This window comes from Notolabrus celidotus, chromosome 21 (assembly GCF_009762535.1).
Source record: "Notolabrus celidotus isolate fNotCel1 chromosome 21, fNotCel1.pri, whole genome shotgun sequence".
NCBI lineage: Eukaryota > Metazoa > Chordata > Actinopteri > Labriformes > Labridae > Notolabrus > Notolabrus celidotus.
The window spans coordinates 23,875,303-23,890,437 of NC_048292.1; the positions used below are offsets into that span (position 1 = coordinate 23,875,303).

At 38.7% G+C, this 15,135-nt stretch overlaps 1 protein-coding gene across 1 annotated transcript; it reads right to left on the bottom strand.

The window, feature by feature from the left end:
- Nucleotides 1–896: 896 nt before the first annotated feature.
- Nucleotides 897–14,945, bottom strand: osgep (O-sialoglycoprotein endopeptidase). The gene is made up of 12 exons (XM_034673121.1): nt 14,806–14,945; nt 13,144–13,270; nt 12,919–13,038; nt 9,778–9,953; nt 9,146–9,241; nt 9,004–9,053; nt 7,267–7,345; nt 5,722–5,787; nt 5,248–5,338; nt 3,443–3,518; nt 2,029–2,127; nt 897–1,439 (listed from the first exon to the last, which is right to left on the bottom strand). Exons 2-12 carry the CDS (start codon nt 13,256–13,258, stop codon nt 1,400–1,402), a joined length of 1,008 nt encoding a protein of 335 aa, XP_034529012.1. The 5' UTR covers nt 13,259–13,270; nt 14,806–14,945; the 3' UTR covers nt 897–1,399.
- Between the last annotated feature and the right edge of the window lie 190 nt (nt 14,946–15,135).

Below are 15,135 nucleotides of genomic sequence, written 5' to 3' on the forward strand. Positions count from 1 at the left end.
ATTATTTTATATTTTAGGTCTTCTACTGTGTGCTCAGAAACACCACACACATTTACCCGGTTCAAGATCTTAAGCCAAATTTCCCCTTTCTCCTCACCAGCCTCGCTTTCATGCTGCAATTAGTTAATTGGCCAATTATTTGCAGTCGTGCATGCGGCTAACGCTACAGCCAAATGGGCCGTTCCATAATGGTACGTTAAGACTAATGGTCCCGTTTGTGTAATGGCTGGTCGTGCATACGGGCCCAGGTCAATAGCAGATTATCTTTTATAACAAGACATGGTAAACACATCTGAATCTGCCCTTGAGAAAGAAAGAAGAGATGGATGATGTTTATCAAGTTACATCATAAATAACTTAAAGGGAAAATTTAAGTTACCACAAAGAAAGGAATTCGTAAACACGTATTAGTTACAAAATATCCAATTCTGATTCCCAAAAAGTTGGTGTGTTAAATGTAAATAACAGATTTTGATGGTTCTCACCTCATTAAAACCCTGTAGTTAATTGCATTTTTTAATAATAATAATACAAATAATAAATGATCAATAAGCACTTGATACTTGAGTGGCAGACTACTCCCAGTTATTTAACTGATTTATTCATGTTTCATCTTTTCATTCGTATGTCCCCCTTTTTTTGTTTCTGTTTTGTAGTCCACAAATAGATGGTCTGGGCTGTTCTGGAGTTCACCCTTTATTTGCCCCTGCTGATCTTAATGCTGTGTTTTTTTTCTTTGTTTTTTTTTGTTTCCCTGATCGGGTGAATGGTACCCATGAATCCATAAGGGATCTCACCATGTTCTGTATGTTGATGTTTGAATCTGAAATAATTACACTGGAGAGAGAGAGGAATGTAAGTGAACAGTATTGCTTAATAAAAATGAATAAACTTGGTAAGTTGTATTTGTTGTTTTATTTCAAGTTCAGAATAAATGCTTGACACGCTGCCAATTAGAGGTTAATGATAATCAATAAAAATGAGAAAATGAACTTAAAAGTTAAATGAAGTCCGGCTCCCACAGATTCACCCTCAGTTTTCCCCATATGTTAATGTCATGGTACAGGAGTGTCCCAAGGAAGGTTGGAAATCTGGTAAGACCAGCTTCATTCCAGGTTCAGAGTTCACATTTAGCAACTATAGTGTGCACAAAAAAACAGAACAAGCTCCTTTTCAACAGTGATCTAGACAGACAGCTGATCTCATCATTCCTGACAGTGGGTAGCAGTGTTACTCAAAATCTTGATTGCAGCCTGCAAAGTTGCTGCGAGCAGAAGGATTAAAAAAAACATCCCTCTTCAAGGCCAACTGTTTAATGTACCAGATAAGAAGAGATCTTCCCCACTTGTCACAACAGACAACAACTGGGAGCACTGACACTGCTCCATTCATCCATCTGTCAGTCTCTCCACGTCACCTCGACTTCATCTGTTCTGTACCTACAACAGAAGAAATGTTAATGGTCAACGTGCAAAGACTACAAAAGTAGCAACACAAACATTTCTTCTCCAGTCAGGGAATACTTAACATCCAAGGATATAATAAGCACAATAGCATGGATGATTGGACCTCTATTTTGAACAAGGGACCCCAAAGGCAACTTTGATTAAATTTTGTGGATGAATAACTCCACCAACCAATTTTGACTTCCAGGATTCCTGTCATGTCCAACTAGGTTTTGAAATAAGAGGCTGGTTGAAAGCTGCACTTCCAACAGTTTTGATAACAGTAGACCTAAAGCATTGTTTTGATAAACAATTTCTATGAAGGGCTAGCATCAAAACGCCGCAGATACATTTATGACTATGAGTAACACAGCCTGCACCCTCCTCATTTACACTGTGGCAAGGAATCCTTGAAACCCACACCCAGCTGCATGGGTGGTGCATAAAGTACTCTACTCTCCAAAACAGGTGTGGGCGTTTAATTATCATAGCTGCACGTACTATGTCAGTAGCAGATGATCTGATATAACAAGACACTGTAATCACATCTGGAAGAGACCAACATGAGAAACAGTATTCCTACCTTTGGGTAATCCATGAGTCTTCTATTTCAGTCGCCTGACCTGACCTGAGCATCTCCCAGCCTGCTTGTGCAATCATGGCTCCATTGTCAATGCAAAACCTGCAGCAAAAGGTGAGCACTGTTACCTGAATTTTCCATTGAACGCAATTTTCAAACATGAAAGCCCAGACCGAGTCAGCATCACAAAATATTGCTTTTTCTCAGCATATTAATACAAGAGACTGACATGCACTGCTGATGTGTTACTTAAGCCCAGGTAACTTTGATAGCGGCCTCCAGCTGTTCTGAGTTTTTTGGTTGGGTGTTACTTATCTTACTCTTGATATATATCCCACTGACTCTCCACAGCGTTTAGTTCAGGTGAGTTGGATGGACAAATAAGCACAGTAATATCATGCCAGCAAACCATTTGGCAGTGGTTTTGGTGCTGTGGACAGGACCTACGTCCTGCTGGACATGAAAATCAGCATCTCCATAATGCACATCAGCAGTAGGAAGAGTGAAGTGCTATAAAGGCGTTTTTCGACCAGAGGAACTTTACCCCTGAACTACGTGCGTTTCGACCGGTGGACCCAGGGTCTAAATTCAGTTCAGGGGTAGATAATCTCCCCCCTAAAAAGTTTACTTTTCAAAGGTCCTGGGGCTTTTGGGGGGCAGGGCCTGCAATGATGAACGTGTCTGATTGGTAGATTAACCGCCGTGTTTTTATTCCACCTGCTATCCACAATAACATCACACACATCTGTGATTCACTTGATTTCTCTTTCTTTAATTTGTTTTTATTTGTTTTATCTTTTTTGTATGTGTGTGCACTTTTCAAAAGAAGAAGCTGTGATTCACTTGATTTAGCAGCTTGTAACAGTAGTCTTCTCTCAGCCCACCGTGAATGTGTCTCTCCGGGTGTTACGGTTTTAAAAGTGTAACTGGAGACCTTCAGCCAAACGTGTCAGTGTTTGTGGAGTTCACACAGTTTACATACTGAGACTATATATGTTCAATTTGAACTTTTTCCACGATATTCTAATTCATTGTGATGCACCTGTTAGTGTTTTGTAGGGAATAACACAATGACCAAGGTTTGGTACTGTGAAAAATGAGTATAGCAAGTTTCTACATGAAAGATAATTAAGATGTTAAGATTGCTACAGTTTCTCTGTGACACTGGAAAGCCTCATTCACATTGTTAAACCATGGTGGAAGGTATTTTGATTGTATTTCTTTAAAAAGGAGTTGAGTAACACCTGATCATTGAAAGACTCAACACCTGAATCTAAAGCCACTTTAAATTTACATTCTAACAAAGATGACTTTCAGTTTCAGTCCAAGGATCAACATGCTATTGTTCCTGTTTGCAAATCTGCCACTCACTACATTTACATCGAAATCGTTTTGAGTGTTCTTGGACCAGGTTTACCTTTCATCTGTTGCAAAAAGCTTGGCTCCTCTCTCCTTACACATCACTCCCATCATTTCCTGCAGACGGAGATTACCTGCACAGGTAACAAAAAAGGTCACAGTCTCTCCAGGATGGAAGGGTCAAAGCTTTCAGTAAATAAATACATGTAATCAATCGGTTTTTATGATGATCCAGGTTTGTTTTCTTAATCTAATAACATGAGCAAGAACTCTTGTGCTGTAGTTTAGTTAATCTTACATTCACTTTTCAAGCACCTCAGGCTTTCCTGAGTATCTTACAGCACAGTAACAGTTGCTCATTCAGTGGCTCATTCACATGCAGTAGAATATATGAATATTCTTCATGGTCTCTGGTACTTTTCATTCATATTTAAATACATACATAGAGGAAACTATGTTTGAATGAGCCTGAATGGACTCTTGGACATTTGAAATGTTTTCACAAAAATGTTGAAAAGTCTTCTGAGTTGTATCTGGTCTGGTAACATGATAACATCCCTGCACAGTTTGAGGTTATCACACCAAGAAATGATGATATTTGTGTTCCTATGGTAGGTACAGTATCTTTTTGAACACGGTCTCACACAGAACAAAAAAATGTAAACGTGTAGATGATGTCTAAGAAGATGTTGGAAAAAAAAGCTGCATTAAGAAGAAAACCTCACTTTCTCTCTTCAAGGATATTTACTGTTGATATTTACATGACTGTGATAGTGCAACTGCAACTGCAGCTATGTAAACCCTGAGAGTTAAGTTTGAACAGTTTTGAGGCAATGGGTGAAGACTCCATTATCTAGAAAAGGGGTTCCCAAACTTGCCAGGCCGTGACCTCCAAAATATAGATGCCAAAGACTCGCGACCCCCACTGTCCCTCAAAGTAATTTAACGTGGCTTCACTTAGCTGGTCTGGAGAAAATTTGCCAACCTATATGAGCATGTGTCTGTGTTTCCTGTGCTGTTATGAATTAACCAACTGCCACTGATGCTTTTCAGAATTAACTGTTCATTAACCCTAAACTTAGTAGTCATCTGGCAGAAAGAAATGCAGAAAGCTCATTACACTTCATATTTTCAAGATTTTATTTAAAGTTTAGCTGCTATTTTTGTCGATATTTTTTACTATAATGGATAAAATGTACTATTTTTAGATAACTTAAAAAAACAAAAACATTCTAAAAGACATCACACGACCCCCTATTTTTGTCTCGTGACCCCCCAGTTGGTCCTGACCAAGCAGCACCCTCCGGTCTCAAGATATGAAGCCCATGCGGAAGTGCTATAAACTGCATGTCATCGAGCGTCCGCTTGAGGCTGGCTGCAGAAACACCAGAAACCACATACACACCCATTCAAAGAAGACGATCTTTACAGCAGAAATAAACATGTTTACAGCCTGGTTCAAAAAACGGTTTGGCTCTACGTAGCTCATTTCTCTCTATCGGCACACACTGTACGGGGGTGAATTTTTTTATAACGCGACAGTTCAGAAAATACTAAGATTACGAGTTTCTGCCCAAATAAGGACATGACTGACTTGACTGACAGGCTGGAACACATAGCTGTTGGCTTGGAGGCTCAAACCCCGCCTCTTTATGTCACACTTTGACTGGTTGTGTTCAGCATTACCAATATGGCTGCCGCCACCGATTGGCTTCAAAACAGCGCTCAGGAACAGATGGGTGACGTCACGGATACTACATCCATTATTTATACAGTCTATGGTCCCAACCCACACTTTGGGAACCCCTGATCTAGAACATTAAAGATGGTATGTCTTTCAGCATCCAAATGTCATGATCTTACAGCCAACACCCCCGACGATGAGGACCTCTTGGGAGCCGCAGTGAGCCATGGCCCTTTCTGTGATCTCCACCAGCATGGAGAACACCGTCTCCTGCAGGGACAGAGGCATTAGTGCTGGAATATTTTTTTGACACTTAAATGTCAAAATGTTAACCCTTGCTGGCTTTTGTTGCTAACAAAAACTATCTTGGCTTGCAAACCTCCAGTCAATTATTTGATCTGCAAGAGGAATTAATGATCCCCTTTGGACTGAATTGAGTCATAATGAATCAAACTGAACTGAACATTGTGCCTCTGTGACGTTGAGAATGAGGAGGTATTCTAAAATAGGCAGGGACACTATTCTTCTCACTAATCACAACAGGGTTTTTTATTTAACTTGAAATGGGATCTAGAGCTGGTTTTCAAAAGCTTTTTGTAACTATCAGAACTTCAAAGATCCAAAATGTTTGATTTGGTTTTGGTTGTTTGTACCTGCAGGGAGAAGCACAAATCTTCTGCAGCACACTGACCAGAGCTCAGCATCTTATGAGCAGCCTCCTATTGAAGAGAAACACAAAAGGACTGTTTGAATGGTTTACCAAAACAATTAAGTATGAAACACTAAAGGCAAGGCGAGGCAAGGCAGCTTTATTTGTACAGCACATTTTATACACGAGGGCAACTCAATGTACTTTACATTAAAACATTAAAAGCATTGGAAACATTCAGACAAAAATAAAAGAGTACAATTAAAATGACAAATATAATAAAACATAAAAATAAAATACAATTTTGCATTTAAAGCTGGGGTTGGCAGTCTCGGAAAACTAGCATGAATTTTAATGTAGCATTTCCTCATGACTCCGTCTAACCCCACATGCACGAGTGCCACTGACTTGTGATCATATGATCGTGACTGATTCAAAACCAGTCCTCACAATAACATTATCATAGTGACAGTTAAAAACACAAACAAACATGGCTGCTGTTAGTACACGCAACTGTCATTCTAGCATTATCCAGTTGTCCTGGTGACACGATATCAGGAGAAAAGTTCTAACACATGTAATACTGTAACAACTCTACTGCTTGTTAAACCTGTTCAGTGTAGATGTTCTTAATTCCTACAGTGTTGACGGTTAGTGAAGGCATCAGGAGAGGTGTAGAGTGTGTGAGCGGGAGAGAGGAGAGACAAGAGGAGAAGTTCTTCATTCATTCAAACATTGATTGTTGTTTTGTTGGTTGGCGTGATCACGGCCGACAGTGACCCGTTATTAAAACTCAACGTGTTCACGAATCGGCTCGTCATCACTACAGCGTCCGAACGGATGCTACAACACATCTACATTTCTGTAGGACTTAGTAAATTTCATTCATTCTTCTGCTTGTCAGAGCCCCCGTGGTGAGAGCTTTTTAGACTCTGATCCGGACTACAGTCCTGAGCAAAGCACCTCATCGGGTCAGAGGGGACAGGCCCGAGGTCGAGCGAGAGGGGCAGTCAGTAGAGTCAGGGGAAGCAGAGGCAGGAGACGGGGACGAGGAGTGAACGCTGGGGAAATGTACGCGCAGGAGGCGAGCAGAACGGCAGGACAGGATTTGAATGGTTTAAAATTTTGGCACCCAAAAAAGGCTGATTGGTTGGTGTTTTCCCAGGTTTACTCCGGCTGTAGATAGCAGCTTTTCTTCGCTCTTTTTTAAGAACACATTATGTATTGATTGCCATCAGGACATGAAGATCATTTTAACCAGTATAACAAAAAGTGTATCTAAATCTGATTACCAACCCCAGCATTAAAGTGAGTCTAAATAAACTAAAATAGGAAGGCAGTGTTAAATAAAAAGGTCTCAGTCTTTGATTTAAAAGAGGTGAGAGTTGGAGCGGACCTACAGCTTTCAGGGAGTCTTTCCAGATATGTGGTGCTTTAGGGGTTGGCCTGATCAGTGACACCATCTTTGCTGAATGATAAACTGGATTAAATACTTCTAAGTAATAGCACTTAAGAGGACAAATATTTGACAGACAAGCATTAAACTTACCTCAATGTAGGACAAAATCCCAGAAAACGAGACATCCATTCCTTTCACTGTATATGGCAGCTCCACATACTGACTCCCTCTACCAACACAGACAAAACAACAAAGTCAGGCAGTGCAAAATAAAGTGTGATTATAAATAAAGAGGAACTGGAATATTTAAAAAAATGGTCCCACTTTTTCATATTATGGGGTCTAAACGACTAATATGTACACTACCAATGGTTTTTATTTATTTTGATTATTTTCAACATTGTAGATTAATACTCAAGACATCAAAACTATGAAATAATCTGGTTTTTCCATAATCTGGATTACAACAGTAGTTAAATAGGGCTATGCATTGTGTACTAACCCCACCTCTGAACAACACAACTGATGGTCTCAAACACATTAAGAAGGCAAGTCATTCTATAAATGAACTCTTGACAAGGCTCATGTTAATTAGAAACCATTCCAGGAGACCACTTCATGAAGCAGACTGAGAGAATACCAAGAGTGGGCAAAGCTGTCATGAAGGAAAAAGGGGACTACTTTACAGAATATAAAACATATTCTGCTTTGTTTAACACTTTTTTGTAATTAAAATAATTCCATATATGTTCTTTTATAGCTTAGATATCTTTGGTATTAATCTACAGTGTTTACAATCATTAAAATAAATACAAACCCTTGAATGAGAAGGTGTTTCCAAACTTTTGACTGGTAGTGTACATAAAGTCTAAATCACTATATAATACCAACAGTGAAATGACTCATTCCAAAATTGCTATTTCCCTTTTCACCTTGGATGAGACATGAGTTGCTGGCAAAATAAAAAAAGCAGGACATTTAAGCAGTGGTAGATCAAACAACAATCAGTGGCAAAAAGAAAAAAAAAACTTGTATCAGGGATGTCAACAATTAATCGAGTATTGGTTAATTGATTGTTAAGAACTTACTCGAACACTTTTTTTTGGTTTCGATTTTCTATCACGGTGAACAAACATCATGTGGTCTCATATTTAGTTCAGCTATCAGGGAGGAGTTTGAAGTTTAAAGCATGTTTCGATGTGAATCAGCTAAATGAAGGTGTTGCTCAAAGCGGAGACGCTCAGCGGGGGGCTGCAGCTGAGTGACAGGTCTCCACGAGCTGGACTGATTCTGACCCGGTTGTGCTCCCGGCTGACACCTGACCACGTTCACATGCTTATTTCTCTCAATAAGAACGAGTAGACAGAAAACTGGACACTGTGAGTCTGAAATATGTTTCTGTTCAGTTCCCTTGTTGAAGTCTGAGCCTTCACTTTTATGACTGTATGTCCACAGAGATTCTGAGCCTGCTCCACACGTTGATATTCAGTGTGTTTAACATTTTGAACCCCTCAACACAATCCATAGATATTCAATACTGTCAGTTATACACATTGTGTCGTGAAGGAAAAATTTGATTCTGGGGGAAAAAAAGCATTTGGCATTATTTTTGACATGGAAAATGTTTACGTTTTTATTTTTTAAATTTTTTTAGGATTAATCGATAATTGATCGTTCACATTTCCAAAAATCAATCAGGGAAAATACTTGAAATTTACATCCCTACCTTGAAATTGATCCACAATGATATACAATGTTGCCCCCATGTGTTACATTGCAGCTGGCCTATCATGTGTGGACCAACTTTTTTCACATATTAGGGATTAAGACAGAAACATAATCAATCTTAAAGAAGCAGAATTACCCTTTATACAGAATGAAACTCACTTTTTGGCCATCTGCTCTATGTTGTATCCTGGGCTGGGATCATTGGAGATCTGAAAGGAAAAACAGTTTTACACAACCCATTTGTACATTATTATCTTCTACAGTATGGGGTTTCTCTCATAAGGATCACAATGGCACAAACCTTGATAACTCTCGCAAATCTGTCCAAACAGTTGCCAACTGCGATGTCGATGGTTTCGCCAAATATTCTGTACCGCCGCTCTGAGTAAGCAATAACCTGCATGAGAAAACACACAAAAAACCTGAAGCTCCTGTGTGGAACAGTCTGTATGGATTTTGAAACCCTGTGTGACAAAGCAGTAACTTGCAGCACTTGTTCTGTGCATTTTTAAGTAGCGTTTTGTGGTTAAAAACCTCATACTGCATTTTTCTTTACAGCCAAACATATCACTCACAATGAATCTTTGCAGTAAGAATGAAATCAAAGGATGTTCCTGCAGCATTCTGTCAGATTCTGTCTGACACCTAACCAAGGGCTGTGGTTACAAGCATTAAAAAGTACTATAAAGAAATAATGTATCTTCATGCTGATGGTCTTGTTTGCTTTTGTTAGATCTCTCCATTACCAGCAAAAAAAGAAACCCTCCCATAAGCTTTAATAAGTCTAAAAATCAAGCAAGTTCATCTCTGCTGACACTGTTCCAGCAACAGCTAATCACCAATAAGTGGTCCACTAGTTATGGTATGGTATCACACTAGAGCCACAAAATAAAGGGATTTGCTGTGTTTTTCCACTGAAATGAAGTAACAAACCTGTGTGTTTCCTCCACTGACATAAAGCACTGTGGGGTTGCTGGCTTGCGTGATGAGTCGGCCCATCTCAATGTGTCCAATACAGTGGTTAACACCGAGGAGTGGCTTCCCCCAAAGCTGTGCGACAGTACGAGCCACCAGAGCCACAGTCACCAAGGGAGCGCCCATACCAGGACCTGAAGGAGAAGAGGGACAAAAAGGCAGAGACAAGCTAGATTCCAGTCATCAGACACTTAACAATAGTTATGACAGCTATACACTAGGGATGTAAGGATATCTCCCAAGATGGTTAAAAAATCAATACAAATAAGAGTGGATTAAAATCGATACAACAAAATTTGTATCTGGATATTATTTTTAAACAGTAGAAGGCGCTTGTTATACTCCGCTTGTTCAACATCATGAAGTCTCTTGCGCTGCTCTCTTGTCACTCGCTGAGTGGAGGTGTTTTAAGTTTAAAGCATGTTTCAGAATCAGCTGACTGAAGGTGTTGCTCACAGCGGAGACGCTCAGCTGGGGACTGCAGCTGAGTGACAGGTCTCCACAAGTGCTTTGTTTCTCCACCGCTGGACTGATTCTGACCCGGTTGGGCTCCCGGCTGACACCTGACCGCTTTCACGTGCTTATTTTTCTCAATAAGAACAAGAAACCTGGACACTGAGAGTCTGAAATCTGATTCTGTTCAGTTGTCCTGTTGCAGTAAATCCACATGTTGTAGTCTGAGCCTTCACTCTATGACCATGCGTCCACAGAGATTATTTATAAGCCTGCTCCTCATGTTGATATTCAGCATGTTAACATTTTGAACACCTCAATATGATCTGTATCTGTTTAATACTGTCAGTTATATACACTGTGTCGTGAAGGCAAATTTAGTTCAGGGGAAAAAACAAATTTGGCATTATTTTTGGAATAATGGAAAACGTTCACGTTTTTTTAATGATTAAATGATAATTGATCGTTAACATTTCAAAAGATCCATCACGGAAAAATACTTGTAATTTACATCCCTACTTTAAAGAGATTTACCTCATTTGTTTAAATATTTAATACTTTCATTTGGGAATCGTTCACTTTCCAGTTCTCTGAAATATTCCAACAAGTTATTTTTGTATGGTGATTTTAGTTTTTTGCAAGGTGCTGAAAAAAAGTGTGCAGTAGTTTTATTTGAGTTACAACACACCTTAAAAATGAAAAAGGATGACTTTGTTTACACATAAATATAAGAGAACAACTATATATTGCAACCGTCCATATCTGAGAATTGAAATAAAATAATAATTATTTAAATTTTGAGTTCAATCCAGTTTTCTTGAAAATCGTTAGAGAATCATGAGTGAATCGTATCGTGATCCAAAAATCGTGATTCAAATCGAATCATGGGTTGAGTGTATCGTTACATCCCTACACCTTTACAAACCATGCATCTACTTATTAAAACACCCTTGAATGCTGAAAGTCAAATCGTTAAAGGTGACATATCACGCTTTTTTCATCAATATATATTGGTCTAAGAGGTCCCCAAAACATGTCTTTAAAGTTTATGCTCGAAAAAACACTTTGAAATCAGATTTTGGCATGCCTGAAAAGTCCTTTTCTTCAGTCCTCCTCAGAACACTCTGTTTTCTCTCTGACCACGCCCCCTCCGGAAGTGGATGTGCCTCGGCTCTCCAGCACGTTGATCTAATGTTTACATGTTGGCTGAATATACACGGCTGCTCAGAGATCGCGTAACTTCAACCCTCTGAATCTGATCCTGACGGAGAGGCGCCTGTAGCAGGACCTTTCTGAACGATTGGTCATAGATTTAGTGTTTCTTGTTGTTTTATTTATCAGTATGTAGACGTGTGTCTTGGTACACAGCTATGAACATGTAGCTATGTGGCTATGCTAACTAGCGCTAGCACTTATCCATGATAAATAAAAATCATCCACTAGATCTTCAAATCTGCAGACGTCGGGAGTAAAACCGATCTCTGCCAGAAAGGCAGCAGGACCTTTTATGAAGGATTGGTCACAGATTTAGACTTTCTTGTTGTTTTATTTGTCAGTATGTCGACGTGTGTCTTTGTACACAGCTACAGCTATAGCTACAGCTATGAACATGTAGCTATGTAGCTATGCTAACTAGCGCTAGCACTTATCCATGATAAATAAAAATCATCCATTAGATCTTCAAATCTGCAGACGTGGGGAGTAAAACCGACCTCTGTGTTTATTAAGACAGCCTGCAACTAGCATGCCTCCCTCCTAAGCTCCTTGTTAGCACACATTTGTGCAGGTAATGAAAAACGGGGGAGGGATTCAGTATTATTTTATACAGTCTATGGGCTGAACAAGCTCCGAGCTCTGACTCCGTGACAGACCGGATATTGTTGTTACGTAACAAAAACACAGAAGTCTGAAACGGCTCGTTTCACACACAGTTACAGAAAGGTGTAGAAATCAAAACAGGGGCAGAATGGATTTTTTTCATTCTCGGGGGGTTTGTAGACATGCCAGGGACACATATTTCAGGTAAAGAACTATTTAAAAGTCAATTTTGCATGATATGTCACCTTTAAACATCTGACAGTTGAAAATGTAAAACTGTTGTTACCTGATTAGTAGAAGTCCTGAGCAAATCATCATTTCTTTTTTGTGTTTTGCACAGATTTAGTTTTCTCTCTGTTTGTCTTCTAAAACTTTACTTAGAAAATTATGAGAGGCTACACCGGCAAACATTCATGGAGATTTTTACAGCAATTTGGGTTCAGAGTCTCACTGCACTGCAGTGCATGGAGACAGATATGCAGAATGTCAACATGATTAGATTCATTTTATAGATTTCATTTGCCGTGCTCCATTAAGCACCAGTTATATGTCCATGAAACAAAGACATTAGGGTCATAAGATTTATGTGAAGGCTCTCAGTCATCCAGGTTATGGTAATTCAGTTGAATTATAGCCTCAGCTAACTAGTGTCTATGGTGATCTGTTACAACAAACACCCTCAGTATAATATCTATTCAATCAAAACCGGTCTGACTTCTAAGCTCTCTTTGTGTGCAATTTACACAGCACACTGATAGTGGAACTGACTGTATGTGTCATAATCAAATTAAGTCTACACCAGAGGGAACATCCAGGATGATGTTATACCTTTGGTGTATGCCACACAGTCAATGTCTGCTGGCTTCAGCCCAGCTTGCTCCAGCGCCTCCTTCAGGACAGTCAGTATAACAGCACGGTGATGCCTGGCAGTGTCGCTAGGCATGAATCCTGCAGCGGGAAATAACATTCTGTGAAATTCACACGCAAGATCTTTGAAATCTGAACAGAGCAATAGTGAATAGAAACATTGATGTAAAACTTTTCTTTTCTTGCCTTGACCAGGAGGGGTGATGTAGGTCCGTCTAGGGTTGGAAAGCACTTCACCATCTCTGATGATTCCTATGCCAATCTTATTGGCACTGCCTTCAAATCCAATTACCACAGTCATGGCTACCAAAACCTATGTTTTAGAAAGGAATAAAAAAGGCAGTGATTCTGTTGTAACTGTGAATGCAAGATCACGGCCTTATTTTTACTCTGACTTTTAGCCCTTTTTTGAAACACAGAAACAATAAATTAATCAAATTCTGTCCGTGAGAGATTCAGGGATCACATCACTTTTGGTAAAGAGAATCTTAAAGCAAAGGTTTCTGCGCTCAATGGATGTACATACTTTTTTCACAAGAGAAACAGTATGACTATAACTTTAAATTAGAAATGATGAAACTAACCAAGTAAATGCCTATTCCATTACAAATTACAATCTCCTGAATCAAAGAAGATTATCGTGGTCGAATTTGTACAGGTTTTTATTCCAATAAGATTCCAAAGTGCTCTGTAACTCAGCATCAAGAATGCAAATGTTCAAGTTTAACTACCAAAAATTAACATTTTTCAACAATCCCCAGGAAAAAAAGACTTAAATAGTCCTTGTCTTTCATTCTTGAACTATATTAGAATCGTTTTAATATTAAGTACACAAAAACAGAGGTGTTTCTTTGCCTTGTGTTTAAGAAACTTACAATTCATCAGAGCTAGAATTCTTCAGCCTGTAAGGAAAGTTCACCCTGATGAGGTTTACAGGTGACTGCAGAGGTAATTGAACGTTAATATAAGAAAGTATGGGTTTCACACTGAGTGACAGACATTTGGCAATTATCAGCTCAAATGTTGGGGTGCTTTAACCCTCTTGTTATGTTCGCTTCTCTGGAACAGCAATAATGTTCCTGGGTCAATTTGACCTTTGGGCATATTCAATTAACCAAAAGTGTCAGAACCCCAAAAACCATTAAACATTTTTTTAATCAAATTTTTTATTTCCATTACTAACCATTTAAATCAAGATTTAGTCCATTGGTGTTCTTTAATTCTCACAGATCATGGTTCAATGGGGACAACGCACTAATTTTTTCATTAGAATGAATGTTAAAACGTTTTTAATGTACATTGGAGAGCTCTTAATATAAATACATGACATTGATTTTAGTTTATTTTATTTTACATTTTGAATTTTTGTTGATAAATTAACACGACACCTCTTCTGTCACATACTGCCCAGATTTTTATGCTGCATTTAATTGGTTTGGAAGGCATATATTGCTTAAAATAGACTTTTAAAAGGGTCAATTTGACCCGCAGCATAACAGGAGGGTGACAGGAAATATAGATCAAGTGAGGATTGATTGACACAATGCTCACAATTGCTTAATTTTCATACTGACATTTTGATATTTTAACATTTTCAATTCAGTTAATTACCAGGTATACTGTTTTGCTTTAAGTAATACAAATGTGGATGTTAACCTTGTTAACCTATTCAGTCTATGCTTGAAACAAAAACAGTTTGACTGTATTTGTGTATGTAACATGAAATGCCAAAATAAAGAACCAAAACAAAGCATCCCGTGTAGCCGTGCATGCTAGAAGTGAAGCCACAGTGCTCTTCTTAGTGACACTATCTCATTTTAACACAGTTTTGAGTTAAAACTGACATACCTATCTTTTCAATCTCCCTTGGTTGCTCACATTTATCAAAAGTCGTATCTGTAAAACATTCAAACAAGCATTTTACTTCCACGGGTAAGTCCTGAAACGCATCATCCAATATGAAGTTTTGGGTCCTGACACTGACGGCTGGACAGTTCGCCGAAGCAAAAATAAAAATAAAAGGAATTTGTATGAATAAAATGTATTTTAAACAGTAGGTTGAACTAGTGTGATTTCTTTTAATAAGACAGTGTTGCTCAGCTTAAATACCCTTTCAAATGAAGACACAAAATCGCGAATTTTCATATATTTTTTTAAATTTTTAATCAGGCATATCTG